At 33.6% G+C, this 25,826-nt stretch overlaps 1 protein-coding gene across 4 annotated transcripts; it reads left to right on the top strand.

The window, feature by feature from the left end:
• The first annotated feature begins 1,212 nt into the window (after positions 1-1,212).
• On the top strand, positions 1,213-25,533 carry LOC132724888 (solute carrier family 2, facilitated glucose transporter member 1-like). Of its 4 annotated transcripts, none has more exons than XM_060709889.1 (14): positions 1,213-1,399; positions 14,486-14,642; positions 15,092-15,205; positions 15,629-15,869; positions 16,488-16,602; positions 17,033-17,157; positions 17,985-18,125; positions 18,514-18,651; positions 19,262-19,455; positions 20,024-20,134; positions 20,903-21,022; positions 21,598-21,673; positions 22,498-22,625; positions 23,665-25,533. In XM_060709889.1, exons 2-14 carry the CDS (start codon positions 14,634-14,636, stop codon positions 23,866-23,868), a joined length of 1,716 nt encoding a protein of 571 aa, XP_060565872.1. In that variant the 5' UTR covers positions 1,213-1,399; positions 14,486-14,633; the 3' UTR covers positions 23,869-25,533. The 4 variants fall into 4 exon arrangements, with proteins under 4 accessions (XP_060565872.1, XP_060565857.1, XP_060565864.1 ...); XM_060709874.1 differs by lacking the exon at positions 1,213-1,399 and adding an exon at positions 2,675-2,832; XM_060709881.1 differs by lacking the exon at positions 1,213-1,399 and adding an exon at positions 4,064-4,177.
• The last annotated feature ends 293 nt before the right edge of the window (positions 25,534-25,826 follow it).

Genomic DNA, 25,826 nt, shown 5'->3' with positions numbered 1-25,826 from the left:
TATCATCACCGACTTATAAAAATTATAAACTATGATACTAATTCTTATATATTTTTGGTATTTACATGTAAGTATGTATTCATTTGTATTACATAATTATAGTCATATTTTTAAATGCCATTTTAAGTATTTATAAAAGAGTGCTTAACACATTACAGCATAATTTTATTATACTCGTCTGATAACTTTGGATATAAGTAAGGAAGTCACAGGGAGACAAATACAGTTAGGTAACCCCGTCATGTTGCTTTTAACTTATCTCGCATTGATCCGTAGTCTACGTATGTTTGTAACGATGTTGTCAGTACAACAGTACGATGGCGGCAGTACGATGGACTATCGCCATCGTAATGTTGTGCTTCGCCATCGTATTGTCGTACTGTCACTATCATACTTTCAACATCGTACTGTCGTGTTTTGCGCTTTTCGTTCTCTTCTCGCAGAAAACGTCCTGGCCGTAGATAGAAGGTCTCATTTTCCGTTGCCTCTCTAAGATGTTCCATTGTTTATACATTTGTACTTGTATAGATCTGTGGATCCTGATTTTTCAATTTGTATGAGCCATAAAAGTGTATTTTCTTTGACAAACGTCTGCAACATAAAAATTAAAGGCCGCTAGGCCGCCAACTTCACAAAAATGGTGAAATAAAAAAGTTTTCTCTAAGTATTTTATTCTGTTTATATATCCTTTAACCCTTTCCCCCATGAGTATATTGTGAAAAATGGCCATTTTCACTGAAAAGCCTCCTCTTACAAGTTCAAACTGCTAAGAAACTATGAAAAATGCTTCAATACTAATCAAACTTGGCACAAATGTTGACTTGACCATTGCCTTTGTAACGACATGCTCAGTCTTAAATTTCATGTTACCATGGCAAGGAGGAGACATCTCAAAATTGCCAAAAATCACTATTTTGCCTCGATTTTTTCCATCAAAATTTATTTCAAAGTGCTGCAACTTCTCAAAGGGATTGAGATGGAGTCAAAGGCTTTTCGCGTTGGTTACACGTTACCTTATGATCGACCTGGGGTCATTTTAAGCCTCTCACAAGTCCAAAATATTCTTGGCGATGAGGGGGACTCCGCCCCCCTTCAACCCCCCCCCCCCCCCAAACAGAAGGGGGCACATTGTGCATTTATAATTGTGAAACATTAGATACAACAAGTCATATTTTTACCTTTAGAACATAAAACTGTTTTGTCACATTAATTCAAGCTGGGACAGAAAGATACACATTTAAGTCCCAGATTCAAGAAATCTTTAAGTGGATGTTTTTTCGTAAACAGATCAAATAATGACAGTGTAGCCGTAAAACATATGTATTGAAATATTTTAAAGGTCTTCTCCGGAAATTATTATCACTTTTACGGAATGGAGAATGGAGGCTCCAATATGAAGGTAAGTATATTTGACTTTATATATTTTTAATAACATTTGCATCTTTAAATATCTTACTAATGCACTTCAAACCACAACATTTTAAATCATAAAATGGGGTAACTTAAAGCAGTATTTTTCCGTATATTTTACTTTTCATTTCTTCATTTCGGTTTTTTTTATTGTTTTTTTTTTTTTTTTTTTTTTTTTTTTTTTTGTTCCAGTTATTTTATTTAATATCTTTTCAATAAATTACAGGAATAATTATTTACAAAAATTACATCCAAAGTGACACATTCATTTTGAATTAATATACTGTACATGTATTTTTCAAAACATTATTTTACCTATCTGGAACGTACCTTTTCATGCCCAATTGTGCTATATCTACAGCGATAGGCTGCCATTTTCACGGGGATAGGAACAGACTATAGTCACACACTTCCGTATTGTCAGACCAGGCGTAAGTCTGTTATAAAATGTTTAAAATAGATAAAATGATATTCTGTCGTTTCATTGATATCTAAGGGGAAGAATATTTTTCATATTTATGATCAGCTTTATCATATCTGTATGACAGTAGTTTATACATGTATAATGCTCAGCAGGGCATCATAGTATTATGTTCATATCTCTAAATATTTCATAGAGCGTCTCGTTGCTATGATTGCTCACCTTGATTATATATAAAAAGATTTAGCACGTCCTGCATTTCTCATGATTTGGACGTGCAAACACGGAAAAAACCGTTTTGTTTTAGGGGAAATCGCATGCACGAAACTTGTGTAATACCGATGTATCCCTGTCCTGGATTAAACGTTTGTTTTATCTTATTAACCTACAAGGAATACAAATAAGTACGAAAGACCGGTAGGGACATTTCAACTGCATGAATTTCCGATTTCACCTTCGTCAATTCACAGTTCGTGAATTCAGGTTTTCAACATATGGAATTCAAGAACTCGCGTTTTCAACTTCATGAATTTTCGATTTCAACTTCACGAATTTACTATTTCAACTTCACGACTTCACGATTTCAACTTCATGAATTCACGATTTCAACTTCACGAACTCGCGACTCACGAATTCACGTTTTGAACTTCACGAATTCACGATTTCAACTTCACAAAAACACGATTTCAACTTCATTTATTCAACTTCTTGAAATCATGTTTTGAACTTCACAATGCATTTCAACATCGCGACCAAATTCAAAATTTCCTCATCATGAATTCGTGAATTCTGTATCGTGAAGATGAACAGTTGAAATGTCAGTGCGGGTCTTTCATAAATAGGCCACGTGGTAAAGTAATGATAATAGTGAACGAGATAGCGTTCTTTTAAATGTAACTCGGTCAGATTTCAGTTTGAATAATTCACAAACTACATGTTTTGAAAAAGAAAGTGGAAGTAAAGACAATAATTTCATGCTATTTATAGGACTGGAGTTTTAGGTAAGTGTTTAACATAATTTCCTGGTTTCATTGTTCGATTAAATGAGATTTGAATATAAAATACATCAAGTCGCGAGTTTTAAGCCTATCTTTTTATACATAATAATGTACATATTGAAATATGACACTACTGCAAGTAATATGATGTAGAATAATCTTAAACGTCGGAGAGAAATGTTAGTGTACATTGTATGATAATATCTTAAGTTAGTTCAGAAAACGTGTAATATGAACATCTTTAATATCAACTGCATATATGCCCGTTGTAAGAGATTATTTTCTATTTTTTCCTTTTTTACAAAATGTGTAATATGAAAATAAAACGTGACCCCACAAGGGATGATGAGTTCTTTTCGTATGAATTTCGAAAAAAAAGAATAAATACATCGAAGAAAAAATGGTATTATTAAAAACAAAAAATTAGAACTATAGTAAGTGTCAAGTACATAACTTGTTAGTGACGCATACAATTTACCCAAATTTATGACGAACCACTACCAGTAAAAAAGATTTTTTTCAAGCAAGGTCAATGGTGCCTTCGAGGCCAAGTGGTAAAGGTGGCTGACTTCAAATCACCAGCCCCCCTCCCAACCCTGACCCATTCCTTCAAAGCTTTCGGATCGACTCTTTAAAGGGATTTTGGATAAGAAAACACATCTGGGTTACAGAAAGGCCGGTCGTTTTACTCAGGTGTCCGTTTGTGCTTGAAATAATGCAAGGATTACGCCTAAATCAATATAGCTACATTGTCGTTATTATGACCTTTGACATCAATATTACATACAAATAAGGAAAGACTTCTATAAGACTTGTCTTTCATTCTCATCCTTTTCCATTGTGTAAAATGTTTTGTTTGTTATATATTTGTATGTATGTACATTATATATACTTTCGGGAATAAATATGTTTAAACTAAAGACGTTTTGCATTTAGTATGCTAATATTTAACTCTGGACCATAGCGTTAAGATCACGTCGCTATCATTCAAGTATATTATAATCTTTAACATTTGATCAGGATACTTATTACTACATTAAAAATAATAATTGTGTACTTGAACCTTAAACAAAATAAGTTATTGCAAGTATATATATATACAAAAGTGCATTTCTGTAGTAGTTCTTTTATAAAGTATATTTTAGTAAGTTTACTGTTATTTGTAATCTTTATACATAAGGTTAACAAATACACTTTGACATCGGGCTTATAGGTCGTTTATCCTAACAAACATACATGTATATAATCAACGACCACGTGACTAGGCATCAGATTATATACTTTGTTTAATAATTAAGAATCATTTCATATTAATACCACAAATTATGCATGGCTAAAAAGTTATTAAGTAAGTCTATAACAAATTGCTTTATATGTTATACATCCCTGTATACTTTTATTAAAAACAATATTTATTTTTAACTAAAGTAATGATTGACAGAAATTAGGCCTGTTTGTTTTTCTTACATAAACAATCAACAATAAAAGCACGTGTAAAATTGTTAATCATTTTCTTTATTGTATTGGTTTGGTATTGTTTTGTCAATGAAATGCGTTGCTCATTTCTGTAACATATTAATTATGTATTTTTTTAATCTATGCATGAAACAAAGTAGGATTAAGCTCGAATTTTCGAAGAACTATAATAGTAAATATTCAGGCGTCGGCGTTCAAAAATACTGAAACACCAGGCACTTATTGATGGTCACTGATTAATGCCCATAACTCTAACAACCATTTTGACAGAATTATGGCCCTCTTTGATCTTAGAAAATTTTTAATTGTCCAGGCTCTTGTTTTACAAATAGTCGAGCATGCTGCCCTGCTTGTTGAAAATGTAATCATATGATGAATATTCTTAATTGGAAAATCATATGATCAGTTGTTCTTAAAGTCGTTTATTGATAATAGAGAGTGAAACACCTAGTGTGTCATAATGGGGCGTCCATAAACTGGCCCGATCAAACCGAGAATGCACCATTTTTTTGTTTTTGTTTTTTGTTGTTTTTTTTGTAGTTGTTGTTGTTGTTGTTTTAGAATCTTCATTTTATCTATAGTTTTGACTTCATATGTATCAGAATCTGTCTACTTAGTTAATACAAATGTACTCAAACAAGGATTTGACCTTTTACAAAGTGTGACTGTTTTAGCGTACAACACCGCGTAATGATATGGTGACCCAAATCTTCAAAACTGAAATCACAAGATAAAACGTGTCTTCATTATTTTACTCTATCTACCCCGGAATGAGAAAGGCCGTGAATTATTATTTTGATATGTTCTTTTTAAAGCAACTCCACCGAGGTCCACAGGCATATTAAACATAATATTAGAATTTCTTATATAGATCTGCTGGGGCACCTACAATAGAAAGATATTTAAAAGATAATTTATAGATATACTCAGATATCAATTGAAATTCGTATTTTTGTACTGTGCCATTTGACACCAATACAAGTAAATTCCACGATCCCCATTTTTTCGCGTAAAATGTTTCTGTTATCATATTCTAACAACATGCCAAGTTTATAGAAATTCTATAGAACAGTTTTAATTTTGCCTATATGTCTATATGAAAACTCCCGAAAACGTCCTTAAGGAAAGGTCACAAGAAACAAAGATTTTCTTCAGCCCTATTCATATTATTCAGCAAATCGTAAAAAGCGTGTTCAAATATGTCGGATTTGCTTATCTTAAAAGGAGGTCTAGTCTACACTGGCTTCGTGTGAAGATGACCTTGTAATATATACAGTTATCATTCAGCCAATAAATGGCTCTATTTTCAAGTCTACATTAACCAAAAAGCGGACCGTAGTCTAAACAATAATCACCGCTATAGGAAATATTATTATTTGTATTCTTCATTCGGACAAAGGCATGTTTAAATGAAAATAAAGACGGTAAATTACTTCAATATCTTATTTAGAGCTTTTTATCATTATCATTTTTTTTAAGTATAGCATACAATTTGTTAAAATCTGACCCTGTGGCTGAAGGATTGCCTTTAAGGGTTAAGCGTTAGTCTTGCAGTCACCGTTTATCCCTGCGTTATCGTAAACGCGTTCAAATAACTGGAGTCTATGCATCTCTTAGCTCCAGCTGGTATGGTGATTTTACTTTCATTTCGCTGTCTTTTTGTCACACCAGATGCTAGCCAAATTTATCTTTCCTTTCTCGGTGCCATGTGACCTAAATTGTGTTGGTGCACAGTAAACAGTAAAATATTAGTTATTGGCGTCCGCGCCGAAGCGCGGCGCCCTTATGGAATGAAATCAGATTTTGTGAATGGGCGACAGCAACTTCTCGAGCCTTTTAGTCGGTCATAATAAAAGTCGATCATTCCGATCGGTATGAGGGTGCTTGATTAAAAAAAAATGTCTCGATATATACAATGAATAGCGAAGTGGAGAATTTCGCATTGCATGAAATAACCTTTTCCGTTTCTTCGTTTTTATGCTCCCCGAAAAATTTCGGGGGAGCATATAGTCGTCGGGTTGTCCGTCCGTCCGTCCGTCAGTCCGTCCGTACGTCCCGAATTCGTGTCCGGCCTATAACTTTGTTATTTGAAGTCGGATTTTAAAATTATTTCACAGAAATGATCACAATATTAAGACGACGTGTCGCGCGCAACATTTGGGTCGCTACCTTGAAGGTCAAGGTCACAGCATGACCTTGCAGCAAAATCGTGTCCGGTCCATAACTTCATTATTTGAAGTCGGATTTTAAAAATATTTCACAGAAATGATCACCATATTGAGACGACGTGTCGCGCGCAACATTTGGGTCGCTACCTTGAAGGTCAAGGTCACGGCATGACCTTGCAGCAAAATCGTGTCCGGTCCATAACTTTGTTTTTTGAAGTTGGATTTTAAAAATATTTTACAGAAATGATCACCATATTGAGACGACGTGTCGCGCGTAACATTTGGGTCGCTACCTTTAAGGTCAAGGTCACAGCATGACCTTGAAGCAAAATCGTGTCCGGTCCATAACTTTGTTATTTGAAGTTGGATTTTAAAAATATTTTACAGAAATGATCACCATATTGAGACGACGTGTCGCGCGCAAATTTGGGTCGCTACCTTGAAGGTCAAGGTCACAGCATGACCTTGCAGCAAAATCGTGTCCGGTCCATAACTTTGTTATCTGAAGTTGGATTTTAAAAATATTTCACAGAAATGATCACTATATTGAGACGACGTGTCGCGCGCAACATTTGGGTCGCTACCTTGAAGGTCAAGGTCACAGCATGACCTTGCAGCAAAATCATGTCCGGTCCATAACTTTGTTATTTGAAGTCGGATTTAAAAAATATTCCACAGAAATGATCATCATATTGAGACGATGTGTCGCGCGCAACATGTGGGTCGCTTCCTTGAAGGTCAAGGTCACAGCATGACCTTGCAGCAAAATCGTGTCCGGCCCATAACTTCGCTATTTGAAGTTAGATTTAAAAAGTATTTCACAGAAATGATCCTCATATTAAGTTGACGTGTCATGCACAACATTTAAGTCGCTACCTTGAAGGTCAAGTTCACAGCATGACCTTTCAGCAAAATCGTGTCCGGCCCATAACTTCCTTTTTTGAAGTCAGATTTTTAAACTATTTCACAGAAATGATCACCATATTAAAATGGCGTGTCATGCGCAATATCTGGCTCGCTACACTGAAGGTCAATGTCACAGCATGACCTTGAAGCAAAATTGTGTCCGGCACATAACTTCATTATTTGAAGTCGGATTTTACAACTATTTCACAGAAATGATCACCACAATGAGACATTGTGTCGCGCGCAACATTTGGGTCGCTACCTTGAAGGTCAAGGTCACATTATGACCTTGCAGCAAAATCGTGTCTGGCCCATAACTTTGTTACTGGAAGTCGAATTTAACAACTATTTCACAGAGATGATCACCATATTGAATCGACGTGTCGCATGCAACATTTGGGTCACTACCTTGAAGGTCAAGGTCACAGCATGACCTTGCAGCAAAAATAATGTCAGGCGCATAACTTTGTTTTTTGAAATCGGATTTTACAACTATTTCACAAAAATGATCACCATATTGAGACAATGTGTCGTGCACAATATTTGGGTTGTTTTTTACACTTTGAACTTTGTCTTTGACATAACTCTGACACAACAAGAGGTATACCTTCCTGTGTCCAAAACCTATTCGGGGAGCATCACCGGTTCAAACCGGCTTTTGTTTTTATTTATTTATCATTTTGTAGTACACAGTGGGTTATTATGGTATGTTAAAAAAGAATGATGAGTTGATGACCTAAACATTCCGAAAATCTATTTATAGAGGGATGTACTGCTATCGGTAATTCCCCGTCTCTCGATCCCGGTCTATTTTTTGACCGGGATTTACTAGTGACCGGCGAATAGTATCACACGTTTATTGTCCGGTCTCTCCGCCGTTTTTGGAGTAGATGTTTGATATCGTTACAGAACAGAACAAATTTTTACAGATAAATAAGCTTTTTTCCAAAATGAATGTTTGTCATTTAGTTTGGTTACAATAATTAATAAATACAGATCGAACTCTAAGATGTATTGATTATTATTATACATGAACATACAATTCGAAAAAAAAACAACAACAACAGCAATAGCATGTATCATTTTATCTATATGAAATAAAAACAATAAATTGTGCAATAATTGAGAAAAAGGTACATTTTATTGTATTAATATGACCTCCTATCATTTATCTTAAAACCTTTTATTTATCTATAATAATTTGTTATTCGTGTTTAGTAACAGATGCCGAGGAATTATTCATTCGTGTTTAGTAAAAGATGCCGAGCGGAATTATTCAAAGTTACAAATTAGATTTTATGAATTATTCAATTGATTGATAATTTTAAAAAAATGAGAAAGAAAAATACAAATGTACATGTACATTGTTTAAGAATAAAACAATATTACTATATTGAAAGATTAAGCATCAATTTTACCTGACTTTTTCCAGTTAAGTTTTGACTTATAATCGTCGGTCAATATGGGACAATTGAATCTTAAATTTATTTACAATTTTGATAAAAAAGGAGCAGTAAACGTAAAAACTCGAGTAAGTATTAAAATAGCACGTAAAACACAAAAAAAAAAATAGAAAACAATATTCATTAAAATCTGTATTTTTATATTAAAATAGATATTACAATGTTGTATAATAAACAATTATGCTGCAACATGATCACATGGTAATATAACCAGTGTCATATTTTTTACTAAGTGTGAACAGATACCTAAGAGGGGGTCTTCGCTAATAGCGATAACATACATAAAAGACAATTCCACAAGTGTGGGTGTTGATCATGCCGTTACACATATGGATTATAAATGATGGTATACATGTATATCCGTTGCTATTAATAATCACGGGATCATAAAGAAATAACAATAATATTTTAATCTCTAGCATGCCAATCAAAGTTTCATAATGAACAATGTCTTTCGTCGTTCATTCTGGTACAAAACAAATTAATCATTGAAAAAGTTTATAAGACATCATATGTCTACTAGTTCATTTTCACTTTCTGCATTTCTTGCTTGGACGCCCTTTGATGCTTTGCATCAATGCTTTTCTTGTATTTATCGTAATCAAGTCTGTGTGAAGAGCATGTGTCACAACAAATGAGGCAAACTCACCTTAATCTAACTATCACATTTCGCGCATGCGCACCCAAACTTGCACGCATTGTTCTTTTAATTCGCGTGCTTTGTTATTTTTCAATTACATTAAATAAAATATGCCTACCACAATGTAGTGCAAAATAGTCATTTTACCCTAAAGCTGTGTGACGAGAACTGACAAAAAAAGTATTGGCCCATGTACCGGTTATCAGAGAATCCAATAATGGTCTTAGCTTTTCAATATTATCGCCTCTTATCAATGCACTTTGCCCACCTGTGCTCACAACTTGTATTAAACCCTTCAAAAGGAATTTCTTATTTTGTCTTAAAGAACTCTGTACCGCATCAATGACACCTTCATTGCTTCCAAAACGTTTACCACAAGGCTTGGTTTTCAGTTTCGGAAACAGGTAGAAGTCAGAGGTAGTCAAGTCCGGAGAATAGTGATGGGGAAAAAATTTAAAAGCCACAATCAGTTTCAGCAGCAATCGCAACTTGGGATGTGTCAGCTGGCGCACTGTCGTGCAGCAGCAGAACGCCTTGAGTCAAGTTGCCTCTCCTTTTACGCGCGATTTCTTGACGCAGACGTCCCAATTCGTCTGCATAGCACGTACCGTTTATGGTACGACCTTGCTCACGATAGTCAATCAACATTATCCCCTGACTATCCCAAAATTTGAAGCCATTATCTTCCATGCTAATGGCACCCCTTTGAATTTCTTCGACGGAGTGAGCCAGTGTGCTTCCACTGCATGTTCTGTTTGTTGGGGTTTTTTTGGATTCTGGATCGAAGTGATGGACCCATGTTTCATCCTGAGTTACGATCCGGTAGATAAAATCATGTTTATCCTCGAAGCGAGACAAAATATATCTTGAAATGTCAAGCCTGGTCCGTTTCTAGTCGTCAGTCTGGGGACCCATCTAGCGGAAACCTTTGACATGCCATAGACATTTGTTAGAATTGCCTGAACTGAACCAAAGCTTATACCTAGCAATGCTTCGTAGGTCTCGCCTTCTGTCACACATGGCCAGATCGTAGTAGTTTCATTGTTGGTGACCTCTTTTGGCCGCCCAGGCCGCTCATCATCTCCATTGCTCTCCCCAGCAACCCAATTTTCACAGTACAGTGCTAAAGGGGAAGGGACTCCTTCCCAAATGTATCCATGAAGTCTTCATGGATTTCCTTGGGGAACATCCCTTTCTTACATAGGTACTTAATGACTGCTCTGATTTTAACTTTCTCCATTTGGTCTGAATGACACACCCCTCTACTGATCAAAGTGTTTTTATGTTATTTAATCTGTGTAAAATTGCGAGTAACTCGGTCAGTAATCTTCAATAAGATATTGGTATCGACGTACATATATTGTGTGTTAATGTCAGTGTAGTGGCTAGAAGTATATCGGGTCAAGAACTTTTTGATCATACCTCGTATGAAGACATAAACCTTACAGAAAAGTAAGAAGTTCACATCTGAAAGAGAATAAAGAAAGTCAAAAATGTTACGATCAATATTCATGTCTGAAATACTGACCGTAGAGGCATACTGACCGTGAGAAATCTAATCCCAGTGATATCAAATATAGTATAGTAATAACGTAATGATATCTGATTACTATAACAAGTGCATAAACAGTATTTACTCTGATTATTTAGTGTAAATAAATTGCGACAAACTGTCCCCGTGTCAACGATGACACTGTTAGAGCATCTGCTGTTATAGTAGTTCAATGTAAGTATACAATATGAGTACAATATATCGGTACTAATGCACTGTTTCGAAGTATAAAGGGTTTGCCTTTTATCCTTTTATGGGTTGAGACATCAGAATTGCAGCCACCGTTTAACCTTGCGTAATCAACAGAGGCCACTAAATGTGTTCGAATTCTTAGAGACTATGCATATATGCTCCAGCAAGTGAGATGGTTTTGACCCTTTGTGTTGCTATAAGTTTGTTACAACACCCGAGGTTAGCAAAATCATCTTTCCTGTTTCGGCACCATATGCCCTTAATTGTGTTGGTGCGCTGTAAAGTCAAACAAAACAAAAATAAAACGAAGCATGTAACATTTATCATTAGAGGCAGCACGTCCCCATATGATTTTGTGTTTTATTAAAAGAAAAAAAATGAACTAATTTGAACGAGCCTAATGCATTTACATGTACTAACTTTCCATATAAAAGGTGCTTAACACTTTTCAGTTTTGTTTTCATCATCCTAACGTAACCATGGTCACAGGGTGGCATTACTGTAATTAAATTAGTAACTTTTCTGTCATATTGGCATAATATGATCTAAGCTGCGCTTGTGTTACATTATTTAAGGTTCTAATATAGTTCTTTTTAGTTTGAAGATTACTTTCTTCATAAACATTCGCTGTTTTGTTTTTTCTCGTAGTCGAAATAGACTGTTTTTGTGACAGAAATTATATACGGCAGATTTTGTCTTTGTTTTTGAGTTCTCCTTCGACAGGCATTTGTGGACGAATGCCACCAGAAACTGACAAAGACTTGAAAATGTGATTTTGGCTCCTTATCAGAAACATGTTAGTTGATAAAGCCAGGGCTCTTTTAATGCACATAAGTAATTTGCTCCTAGATTAAAGGCCACAATTGCTATATCGACTGTATTATTATGTTGTAACTTTACTAAATTGTATACGTTTTAGTCTTCATTTAGATTTAAATAATGAACTAAAACCATTTTTTAATGATTCTCTACTAAATGAAGTTAAAGCTGCACTTGGTGGCATCTGAAAAATATTATTTATAAACATTTCATAGACTGAAACCTTTCATACTATATATGATGATAAAATCGCACTTGAGGTATTTGTATATGTAAATTTCATTGACTAAAGGGTCAAATGTTTACAAGATAAGTTAAATGGTCACCCCTTAAGTATACCGTATTTGTTTACTAATTGAGACTTAGTCGACATATGTGCTGATAATAGGCATGAGTAGGGCGGAATCAAATCAAGTTTTAACTCAACGAGGAAGGATTCATTGATAACAAAATTTATTTATAGATGAAACGCTGTCTGTTATGTGCAAAGGCGAACTTGTGCCGAATCTTTATGTTCTGTAAAAACTTTATCTTAATAAGGAATTAAACGGTTATTAAGGACATTAAAAGTCATAGTTTGGATTGATAAAATCTGAATGTTGAAACATAAAAACCTAACGAGACTAATCAACTCCTTGTTAGGACTTTCATAATTCTTAATAGGAATTGAGTAAAGGCTAATTAGGAGAAAAAGAAAACCTATGACTTTTTGTTCGTTCCTGAAAATGTTTTTTTTTAAACTCAAAACAAGTAAAATATAAAATACAATGTACTTCTATGTTTTGAAAAATCCTATTTAGGTTTTTCTTACACCTGATAAGGAATTTGAAAATCCTAATTGGGCTTTTCTTACTGACTAAATCTCATTGGAATTTGTCTAATTCCTAGTAAGGGGTTTCAAAGCCTGATAAGTAATGCCGTTGTCGATACTCCTCATTCCAAATTCAGCTTTTCTTAGTCCTTATTAAGTGGTTTGACAAACATAACTGGTGCAATTCCATCCAAACTTTACAGGAAGTCCACTTGTGCATATCGTCCACAGTTTTCAGTTTCAATTGTTTTGTCAAATTTGTCCAGTTAATGATTTCTAAGTTTTGTCCGGGCTTCTTCTCTTATACTTCTAACACAATTTGAATGAAATGTTACAGGAGCTGTCGGTTCCTCAGGTACTTGCGCATATTTTATCGGTTTTTTTATTCAATGATCTTTAAACTGTCGAATAATCCGTCAATACATAGAGGATATTGAATGAGTGTAAGTTCAGTACTGAATTTATTGCACGGGTTGAATGAAATTATATTCTGCGAGCCTCTGGCGAGCATAATATTATTTTATTCAGCGAGTTCAATAAATTCAGTTATGAACTTACACGAATTTAATATTATATTTATCACACCCAAAATAAAGACCGTTTAAAGTGAAAAAGAGTCATTTTTCACTGACGCGCCTATAGTATATCGCTAACATTTAGCGCGTGTTTACACTATGTTTGTATAACGCTTATGATGTCACGTCAAAATATATGCACGACCGTGCAATACCATTTTTACGGAGTTGAAAATCGGCACGGGTGTGTGATAAAACTGCTTAAATGGCTCATGAGACGACACATGTGTTGTTGTTGTTGTTGTTGTTGTTTCTGTTGTTGTTGGTGGTGGTGTTGATGATGATGATGATGGTGGTGGTTTGGTGGTTGCGTTGTTGTTGTTTTAAAGTGAAGTTCGTCACAGTCTGATACTTAACTTGAAAAAGGAGCGCATTAAAATAAAATTTCTACTGTTCTACAGCTGTGAATTTAAATTGAATATAATTCCCGATCGGTCACAGTCGCAGTCATTAATAGAATTTAGCTAATTAAACTAATGAAATACTTGATTATAGTTCAACCCAAACTGTAAACGTAAATAGACAAATGACGGTGAATAACTTAACTGACATATAAATTGAACATTATTACGGTGGCGTGTAGAGACGTGTTTTTTACAGATATATGGCATAATATCATCGTATGAGTGATCGAAAAAATCACGTGTTATTCAATTAAAAACAACACGTGCTTGATGCAAGTGATATTTAATATGTGAAGGGCTTTTGTTATAGGCACCCAAGAAATAATATTATATATAATGTTCAATAAATCAAAATGTTATGAATCATATTTGCTTTCATTGGTTCGGGATAAGAACTGACTTTTCCAAAAAAAATAAGTTATGATACATATAAAAAGGACAATCCCGAATCAATCGTTTAAAAGCATTTTTTCCTGAATCGGAACAAATCCTGAAAGAAATTCTGGTCCTGTTTATTAGTCTTTCTTGTTTTTTCTTCTCATTTGCAATTATTATGACATTATTGAACACGTTCGTAGTTCTCTCGGTAGATGACCGGGTTAACAGACGACATTTTAGTTGATTAAATGGCCAATATCTTTTGCTTTCAGGAATCAGCAGAAAAGGACTGTCAACCGATAGAAAGAGGGCTGTATGACAGAGTGATACGATTTCTTCTGAAAGTAGTTCCGTGTCGGCTCAGACTGGTCCTAAATATTTGAAAATATAACCTGAATATTACCATCAAAGCATTACAAAATGGGGGATGTAAGTTTTACGTTTGATCAATTAGATATATAATAAAGATATTTTGATACTTGAAAATGAAGAATCTTTTTGTTACTTTTATAAGAAAAAATAACTATTTCTTTTCCTTTCCGCTAAATGGATAGTTAACTATTTGGCACTTCGGGAAATCGATCTCAAAGCAAGTATCAATAACTTACGGTTTGTAGTAAACTAAAGTAACTCTTCGCCGATATGTGGTTCAGATCGGATGTGTGTTTTTCTTTTATTTATTTAATTATTTATTTATTTATTCATTCATTTATTTATTCATTTATTCATTTATTTATTTATTGAAATATTGAAATGCTAATGATACAAGCATGTCAACATTTTTATGGTAAATTCATTATGCTATTCATAAGCCTTTTTTAAACTGTACAGTGCCCATGAGTGACATAAAATCTTGTCATTTTATTTTTGTATTTCAGACGGAAGGGGGTGCTACGATGACATGGTGGTTGTTCCTTAGTATTACAATAAGCGTGTTTGGTAACTCCTTCCTGTATGGTTATAATATAGGGGTTGTCAATTCTCCGGCAAGGGTAAATCACTTATATACAGTACAATTTTTATAGTATACAATAATGGAAATTCAAACTGATAATCTATATGTGTCTTGCAGATGTGAAAATAATCTGACAGGAAATATCTCATAATCATGTGAATTTTTGGTTAAACAGTAATTTCAGCTTTAAAGAAATTTCTACTAGATGTTTGATACATTAATATTATTGGTTGCATAGTAAACTTTATACAATATCTGTTGTTTAATGTCATATGAACATGACTCTTTAGGAAATTATTGTAATAACACAGTGCAATATGCGTCAATTGCTTGAGTAATTTAAGTCATACACTTTAGATATTTCCGGTATCATGTTTCACTCCCCCGAACTATTTTTAGACAGAAATAGAAATGCTCAAAGCAGGCCTATATATAAAAAATTGCTCGGATTATGTTTCAGTTGATCAAAGCCTTTTACAAGATGACCTATCTCGAACGTGATGGAATATTTACATATTACAATCCTGCAGACAGAAATTTATATTTTACTTCACTTCCGGGCAACTATTCCATGTCATCCACTGCTGAACCGCTAGGTAACGCTCAAACAGTAGCGGAACCAATGGCACAACCGGAACCAGCTGATGGTTCCAATGGCACAGAGACATTTCGTAACCCTTTTATAGCTAGAACAGAGGCTGGTACGATAGTTTTCAACTTGAGTTTATTCAAAATATTACATAACTAAATATAAAGGATATAGCGATGATTGTATTCAAATAACAATACTCATCACATTGTCTTTTAAAGGCACACTATGCCTCAGAAATTCATATCTTTTGAATTCTTTAGAAATGTCAATAATGTTTTAATAATAGATTAAGAGCTTGTAAAACTTAGTGTTAATAGATGGATAAAGTAGCTCTGAATGTGTCGTTAAAGTAGCAAAATGTAAATAAGGCAGAATGTAGACTTCCATACAAAATACTAATTAACTTTGATTATAACAATTGCAAACAGAGTAAAAGAAGCAAAGATAGTTTATCTATATGGCACATGCGTATTTTTGGAAACTGTTACAAAGTGATAAACATAAATTGCTTTTTGAGAATAAAAAAAAATAGCATTTTGGAGGCTAAATTGGTTTTTTAAGATATAGTTTAAGTAATCGCTCTCAATATAATCAAATAACCAAATGTCATAATGCTTTTGTTGCAAATAACAAGCGAAGGGTACTCTGCACTTCCTTTTGTATACGACCAAACTTACCATGTCGATATGATTTAAAACCTGAATATAATATAGGATATTTTTTACAGAGATCGAGGCGGACAATGTCATTGAGATACTCTGGTCAATCACTGTCGCTTTTTTCGTTTTCTTTGGAATGATTGGTGCATTCACATCTGGTAAAATAGCTGATAAATTTGGCAGGTATAATCTTAATCATCCTTTAGTAATGATTCAACAAATAAAAAAAATGTCACGACTTCAGAACGTATACTTCAGTACTTAATCACCTATTTTTTCGTTTGTAATGATAAACAATTTTATCAGACATGTGTGTGAATATTTAATGGTAATTTTGATATAGGAAAGCACATGTGGGCTAAAGAATGCTTTCAGATGTTAACGAATTTGCCTCGTTTTCTAAGAGTCGACTTGCCTATGATTATGAAACTATCCAGCTGTTATTCGTGCCACTCAGATTTCAGCTCGATCATTGGATAATCCTTTTTCTTGAGATTCCACCGAGCTACTGAACGAATCACTAAGGGAGCTAATAATTAGTAACAAATAGCTATTTGTGTGTGTTGAAGTTACCTCCCTTTTAGCGTTACACATTTGGTTTTATTACTTACAGAAAGAAAGGCATGGTTTTAATCACATTTCTCATGTTTTTGGCGGGAATATTTGGCGGTATACCGACAGTAGCAAAATCACCTGAATGTGTCATGGTATCAAGAATTTTCGTCGGGCTTCACACAGGTAAAATAACTACCAGAAAGGAAGAGCATTTGCTTGATTTTAATATAATATCTTCAACATTATTAAGTACAGTAACAATGTTGCCTATATCACTAACATAGACAGGATACTGAAAAGGACTCCACTGAGGTTTTTTGACATGACGTTCCATAACGGAAATGGAAATAATTTTTCGTGATTAATGTTCCATTTGACGAAGGTCCAGACTAATAACTAGTGTCCAAAATTTCAGATCAGTTACTCACTCCGTTCCTTCTCCTAAATATTTATTATAATTGTAAAAATTGACCAAAAATTGAAAAGCGTTACAACGTTTTTCTCACAAATCAGGCTTAGAATAGCACATAAAATACAATTTTCCATTTGTTTCTGGGTATATTTCTTTACCATCTTTAATATATTTCTGTTTTAATTGCCTCAACTGAAATTCAATTGTTTAAGTTTTTGCACCTCTGTGGAGTTCCTTTAATATGAAAACGGTAGGACCGTATCTGAAAAGTTTCTGTTAAGAACAATGGTAACTTAAAATTTATTAATAAATGTATTTATTAAATTGACGTTCATACTTCAGGTAATCGGGGAAAATGATAGTTTCTACCTTCTACCATTCTACCCTTTAAAGCAGCACGCCTCCAGACTTATGCTTATTTTCATGAAAAAAATGAAAATGTATTATAAAGTAAAATATTGTGAAGTAGCAAAAAAGGAAGGAATTTACAGATTACAAACATCACTCGCAACTCGCATAATTTACAAACGGGCAATGTTATGTAAATACATAGAAAGTTCTGTCTTCAGTATGTTCAATTCTACATTTTCTAATACAGGAATGGGTATAAGTTTGGCATCCCTGTACTTGGCTGAAATATCACCAAAGAAGATCCGAGGAGCGGTCGGCACGTGTCATCAACTTTTTGTCACTATGGGTATACTATGGTCAATGGTTTTGGGTCTTCCAAAATTAGCTGGTTTGTAAAATTTGCGATATGTTTTTAAAAAAAAATCTCCTTCGCGCTTAACCTCTTGCTCATATTTTAAGATAAAATTATCTGGAAAAAACATTCTTATGTTTTATATACGAGTTATTAGCTGGATTGATATTTGTTTGATAATTGTTTTTTTACTCTTTTAAAGCTGCATGCCTCTAGATGCGCCAAAATAATTCCAAGAAAATAAAAATTAGGTAATGTTCTTAGATTTTAAGAGAAGTTAAAAAGATTCAAGATTAAAGTAATAATTTACATGTTTTGTGCGATTAATGACTTTGCAGTATTTGTTAATACAATTCTGCAGTTAGCCCCACTAAGTACATGAATATAAGATATTTGAACAACTACATGTATTCTTATTTACCAGGTACATGGGACGCTTGGCCGTCGCTTTTTGCTTTCAACGCGGGTCCTGCTCTAGTGTGCTTGATTTTTCTACCACTATGTCCAGAGAGTCCCAGATATTTGTTGATCAAGAAAAATGACGAGGATGGGGCAAGGAAAGGTTGGTAATATTTCTCCTATAATAGCTACAGACAAGTGTATGTTTTGTTTGTTTGTTTCATCTTACGCCTTTTCCCAACAGTATTTCAGTCATATAGGCGGGTAGTTTCCTAACCATTGTTCCTAGAGAGTAACACCAGTACTAGACTACCTTCCTCCGTGCTAAACTACCAAAGCATCTCCTGGGGATCGAACCCACGCCAGAGAGGTAACTGGATTAGACGTCATCAGACAGACAAGTGTAATGTGACGCAAATGTGAGCCATGTTCCAGTTGGCAATGAAATATGTTCCTGGCAAGCGATTGACTTCATAAAGATTTTGTAAACAATCAGTACAACCTCTGTTAAGCAACTACCTTTTGGGAGACAAAGATTTCTGTTGCTTTTAAGAGGTGTTAAATTTTTGGGACAAAAATATGATGTTGTTCAGAGATGTATGCTCTACAATAGGCCTCTCTACAGAGATTGTAATGTAAATAAAGTAAGATTACAAATTCCTGAGTTTTCGTTCTTCTCCATGTTGCTCTTCCCTTTGTTGACAGTATGTTTGCTTATGATTGTAATCAATAAATTAATGATAGCCTGAACTTGCAAGTCGTTTATTTTACAGCCCTAAGAAAACTTCGTGGTAGCAGTTATGATCATATAGAAGAGGAGATAGAGGACATGAAAGTTGAGGCTAGGAAAGCGTCGTCGGTAAAAACATTTACAATGAAGAAGCTTTTAGTAACACCAGAGTTAAAATTGCCATTAATTATAGCCATCGTCGTCCAGATAGCGCAACAATGGTCTGGTATAAATGCTGTAAGTATGACCGTTCTTTATCCGGATAAGTGTACTCGTTTTGTGTGTTTTTGATAGTTTAGTTTGATTTTGCCCATATGTAAAAGTAATTCAGCAATATACGAGTACTTACTCACTTGCACATTACTTACAAGTGTACGAAGACTAAAGTCCTTTCAATGTTTGGGGCTGACTGGAATGTCACTTTAATGTTACGAGGTCTTCATTGCTGTGTGATATTTCTTACACTATACCCCACTTTTCTAGAACATAATGGTAAAAGTTTTAAATCTTATTGATTTAATCACAAGTTTCTTGTAAAATAATCTGACAAATTAACTACATGTATATCACATTTTTTTATATATTTTTAGTACAACTGTAAGAGAAATTCCTATAAACTTTTAAAAGTATGTCTCTTAGACTAGATTTACTACCTATTGAGTACACTTGACGCGTTTTACATCAAAGGTTTTTTCTGTGTTCTGCTTTTAAAAAAAATGGTCAAATAACTTAAGCAAATAACATTTACAAAAGCTGTTACCATTATGACGTCATGTATAGATATAATGTTTACATTCCACTTCAGGCAATGGCATACTCTAGTTTTATTTATGCTCAAGCTAATGTTGATGACAGTGTCATACCATATGTTGTTGTGGGTCAAGGTGCCATGAATGTCGTGTCAACTTTAGTTAGCGTAAGTTGCAATATATTGTGTTATGATCAGTTTCAAGTTCATGTTCAAGGGAGTTAACTCGTCATGAGATTTTATTTATATTTAGTCAAGTAATTTCCCTTGGATAAGTTGCCAGATCGATGTGTGTTTTTTGTTGAATATTTATTTCCTTTTGCATTGAAATGAAACAGTACGTTTTTAAAGATAAAAAACCGTTAATCATTTCCTTAATGTTTGATAAATATATATAAGAGCTGATAACCATTACCAGAAACCAAGTAACTAAATTATTAATGATATTTCTGCAGTGCTCTGTAAACACTAATTCCTCTTACATCATGGTTATCTACGATACTGTTTTCTGCAAGGAACCGGTCAATAGAAACCAGACAATTAACAAACAATAAATGTCTACAATAAGTATACCTAAAATCCATTTTTTCTCCCAATGGAATGCGTTCATGTTCTTCTTGATTAAGTAATGTTGTTTGTTTTTTTACTCTGGCAAGCGTCTCAATCAAGCAGATGTTGTACTTCAACTGCATAATGAAAAAAAAAGATTTTTCACGTTGTCTATAAATTATGTAAGAAGCTAGTAAAAAGTCGCCATACACCGGCTCGTTCCGCGTCTTCACAATGTCAAATAAGCGTTGAAATGGCATAGAGTAACCTACAATCAAGTTAATTAGGTGCTTTTATAAATGAATTTTAGATGCTTGAATATATATTCTCTTTTTATGTATCATTTAGGTTACAGGGTGCTTAAAATGCTTAATGTTGGTTTTCCAGGTCCCGCTTATGGAGAAATTAGGTCGGCGACCACTATTGATATGGCCGCTATGTGGCATGATAGCATCTTTTATAGCACTAACTGTATGTCTCAATCTTCTACAAGACCCAGCATATGAGGTTTGTTATTTCATGTATCTAACCCTTAATCTGCTGGAACCAGTATATGGCCAGGCCAGTCTGCATGTCCGTGCAGTTTGACCTGGCAACTCATGTTTGTTTGTTTTTGAGACCCCTTCAACTTTGAACAGACTGCATGCAATACCCAGTTAGGAAATATAGCACGTTTAAAAGTCCAACTAACATGTTCTCTTAAATTTTTTGTTTTTATTTTTTCATTTACCTTCGTAAATACAAGCGTGCTGTGGCGTTGTGCTGAAAGCATATGTCTTATAATGAAGCATAATAAAATACACTGCAAAATTAATGTTACTTTTCGTTTAATTACATCCCAAAACTGTCAGAAATAAATTACGGCCTTGTTGATAATGAACAACGCGTACATAAAACTACTGTTGTCGTCGACACTTTATAGAAGTAAGATTTAAAATAGATAAAATGAGATAGATGGTTACAAGACAAATATTTTTACAAGTCATTTGACTAATTTTAACAGGATAAAAAAGAAAATCACTTAACTATGTTCTAGTATCAGTATATTTATTATCTTTTTTATTTTATTTTTTCATTTACAGTCATCGAAGAACGCTCTTGCGATCATTTCTATTGTTGCCATGTTAACATTTGTCATCGGGTTTGCGTTGGGACTTGGTAAGTAGTTATACCGTTGATTTAATTTAAACTTATTTATTTATGCTCGAATCATTGCGTAATAATTTCTTGCAATATATATTAATCACTTTCGAGTCCGCTTCTTGGAGCTTAGCAGTGCTGGTGTTATATGTGGAAACATGATAGTGACCAGGGTAGGGCTCGAACCCATTATTCCTGTCTTGACAGGACTATGCAATATCCTTTATTTATACCGTAATTGCAAGTTTATACAAAATTATTATCATGTAGATCTACCATTAAAAACAGTCAAGGTTATATGTCATTACTTGAAGTCATTATGAGCCCCCTTGTTATTGAGCAGACTGAACAATACTGATACCACGAACTCGTGATCTCAGTATAGGACTTAACCACACTTGTCCTTGGTTGAGAGTCAAGCACATTATTTTTTTATCAATACGTCACGATTAACCTCCCTTACCCATAGATCCTTCGTACGTAGTGTATCTACAGATATTGTACAGTGACTGTGTTGTTTAGAACATAAATAATTATAATTCTTTTCCGGGCAATGTATTTCGGAGAAATTGTAAGATATCTAGATAAGAGCAATGTCTTCTTTTCCGAGAACAGGAAACGGAACCAGGATGCAAACTTCTCAGAATTTTGATTTCTGAATTCTGTTACAAGCAACACACGTTATGGAATGTGACACTATTCTTTAAATTGTTAAAAATGTTTTACATCATCTACTTATCTATATGAACGCTTATCACTGGCAAAATGATTTGTTTATAATCTCTTTTTTATTTAAATGCATACATACAAATATATGGCATGAATAAAACTGTAATTTTCAGGTCCTATTCCATATACGATAGTATCCGAGATATTCCGGCAAGAACCACGTGCAGCGGCTATGAGTCTCTCCATGGCAATCCAGTGGACTTGTAATTTTATCCTGTTATTAACATTTAGGTTTATTCAGGTAATCATCTATGTTTTTGTTTTTGTTGTTGATTTTAATCGGGTGTGGAGCTAGGTTATTTAGTTAAGTTGAGGTAAATCTAAGACCTGTGTGTATTTAGGTAGGGATGAATTGGCACATGATTACAACATCTGACTTTTCGTGAGCTTTAATGGAATGGCTATCTCCTTTGCAACCCATGCTGGCGAGATTCGAACTCATATAAATAATGGCCAAGTGGTGAACATTCGTCAAATTGATAGAACTGACTAGATATCATTTTTACTTGCTTGACAGGTCTTTCCCTTCTCAAGATTTGTCCAGATGGGATTTTAACATAAAAAGTCGAGTGAGATAGATTGATAAAGTTATTCCATCACCATATAATTGAAGCACCCGCAAATGATTTCTTTAAAACAATGTCAGATGTCGATAAAGTTTTGTTACATCAGAGATAAAATTATAGTATATGTCAATAAATACTTGCGTAAGAAATCATATAAATGATGTTTACTAGTTTGTTACTAATACAGGAAGCAATAACTTGAGATATGTCTAAGTATATAGTACTTTAGTGAAAACAAAATATTTTTTAAAAAATCTGATAACACACTTGATGGTGACACACGAAATAGTTTGAGGAGGTGTATTTGTTTACCTTCTCGTGATTCGTACATGCAAAACAACAACATACTATTTACAAAACAAATATCATTTTGTCAGTTTTGATGGGAGTGAAAATAAATTCTGATTCAGTCAATAACTTTAAAATAATCTGTCTTAACAAAGTATAAAGCGCAATTTGGGAGTTGTCGTTCGTTATATCGCTATCAAGACTAAAATTAAATAAAGAGCGACAACTCTTTTGCAAATACAGTGTATAACTGAGGCTGTTGCAATGAAAGTCTAAGAACATGGCATGAAATAACGTGTCCGCGTACTGAATTCTTATGAAGAGTTACTCAAATACGCATTTTTGACTGTAATTAATATCGATTAGCTCATATCATGCTTGATTTGCTGCATAATTAATTCAATTTTCTGTTTACTCTTTTATCAGAAAAGTATAGGCGCCTACACATACCTTATATTCATCATCATCATGGTCGCCTCGTTCATCTTTTTATTCATCTACGTGCCGGAGACCAAAAATAGGACGTTCGATGAAATCGCACGTGCCATAGCTTCCGGTAGAGAAAAGAAAAAACGTCAATATAGTGAAGACGAAGAGGAGATGCAGCCAATGGAAAAACGCGAGGACTAGTCAGTTAAAACATGTATTGAACACTTAAGGCATGGTTTCTTGGAAATAATTCTTAAGCTATTTCATTGAAACGTATTTCATTCTTAGAAAAATGTTAAATTTCAAGGAAATAAAACAGTAGATAGAGAAACATTTACTGATTATAAATGATTAACAATTAAAACCACATTAAGCCTTTAAATTCAAACGAATACGATGACTTTTTCTCTGAATAACAGACAAACATGTGTTTAATAATGTTTTAGAAATTGAGTTATGTACAGCATGTTAGATGGTAATCACGCGCATACAACAATACTTTGTTTGTCTTTAAATGTAGCATAAATGAAACAAAGTGGTGTTTTGATACTATATCAGGGGAATCAAATCAAAAGGCAAAAGATGGTTTCGCTATATGACCTACGAGCTGTAACAAAACGCCCATCTTTTAAGGCATGATGAGCCCCTTAACAAAATGTTACTCTTTTACAACCTATCTAATGCTAGTTTGTATTGATTGGTCAAATGAAAGAAAAATAGCATGCTGATTAGTCAAGGCCCTCAGTGTACCACAATGTCTGTATGTGTCCTTAAACTGACCATTGCATTATAAACTGTCTTATGTAGCTTAACTAGGTATCTTATTGTTTAAGTAATGAAAATGACAAGAGTAAATTTGTTCGTGTTTAAATACAAATACGGATTTTTGTTTATGCTATGTTGTAATTTGTCATGCCATGCCATGCCATGCAAGTTGTATACTTTTTATGATGGTTTCAGATTAAAACCATACCGCTGTGTATGGTTAAAGTGACATTATGCCAAATCCAAAAGTATATAGTGAGTGAACAGGTGAAAGTCAAAATATGTTTACATTTTTCCATAATTCCTTTCAATTTTATAATTCACTTTGCATGAACAATAAATAACTTACATGGCCCAACGAAATTTCTGTAAATATTCATCGAAATATGCCTTTAAGGTTCAATTTATTAAAAAGAGTGGGACATTCTTTCAACATTTTAGACACATTTTTATTTTATGCTAAACATTTTCCAATATCGACTGTTCATCAATCACCTCCATCTTTTAAAATATATCGTTAATTCGGCTCAACTTGACGATCGAGAAATGAGCATAATGTCACTTTAGTTGGAAAACTACGTCTAAAGTTTACAATTCATTATTTGTTATAATATACATGTATATCTTTAGGATGTTGAAATTTATCATTCAGTATTTCATTTGTAAATACAGTTTTTGTCATTTTACTAGTTTATTAGATTAAAGAATATATTTTTATACTAGAAAAAAAAATAAACGTTGCAATGAAATGTTGAATGTATATATTGAAATGAATTGTTGATCATTGATCATTTTATTAGATTTTAAATTTAAAGTTTATTTTTCATAGCATATTATATAGAGCTTTTTTAATTAAAGAAAACATTTTACATGAGAGTTTCAAGGAATTTTTGATACTAGTTTTCTTGTTGTTGTTTTTTTTCCACATATTTTTATATGGAATGAAATTTTAGGAGCATATGGGGTGTCATTTGTTTTTCTTTTTTCGAGTCAATTTATACATCAGTTTATGTAGAATCTATGCATTTCTTCTTATTTTATGGCTATTAGAACATTTTAGAAATTTACAAATGAATAGAAATAAAGAATATGTTCACTTTTTCTATTTATCAAAATTCTAGTGACCCTTAACCTTTTAAATGTTTTTATTTTGTCTATTACATCAGGCAAGGCTAAAAGTTCGTGCGCTCGGATAAGATTTTATTTCACTATAACTGGCATCATAATTAATTTCAAAGTCAGAACATTTTCCAATGTTTTAATTTATCATTTATACACTAAGCAAGACTGTTCATATTCAGAAAATGTTACAAAACTTTCATTATAAATATTTGAATGAATTTTATCGGACAGTCTCCACAAGGATACAAAGATACTTAAATCCTTCCGGAACT

This window comes from Ruditapes philippinarum, unplaced genomic scaffold (genome assembly GCF_026571515.1).
Source record: "Ruditapes philippinarum isolate M1 unplaced genomic scaffold, ASM2657151v2 ctg502_1_1_1_1, whole genome shotgun sequence".
NCBI lineage: Eukaryota > Metazoa > Mollusca > Bivalvia > Venerida > Veneridae > Ruditapes > Ruditapes philippinarum.
Note: the sequence above shows the minus strand (reverse complement) of the source record. Positions and strands in the feature narration are given on the sequence as shown.

Coding starts and splice junctions, on each gene's coding strand:
- LOC132724888 (XM_060709889.1), top strand. Junction 15,206..15,628: donor TTGTCAATTCTCCGGCAAGG/GTAAATCACTTA, acceptor ATTATGTTTCAG/TTGATCAAAGCCTTTTACAA. Junction 15,870..16,487: donor TATAGCTAGAACAGAGGCTG/GTACGATAGTTT, acceptor TATTTTTTACAG/AGATCGAGGCGGACAATGTC.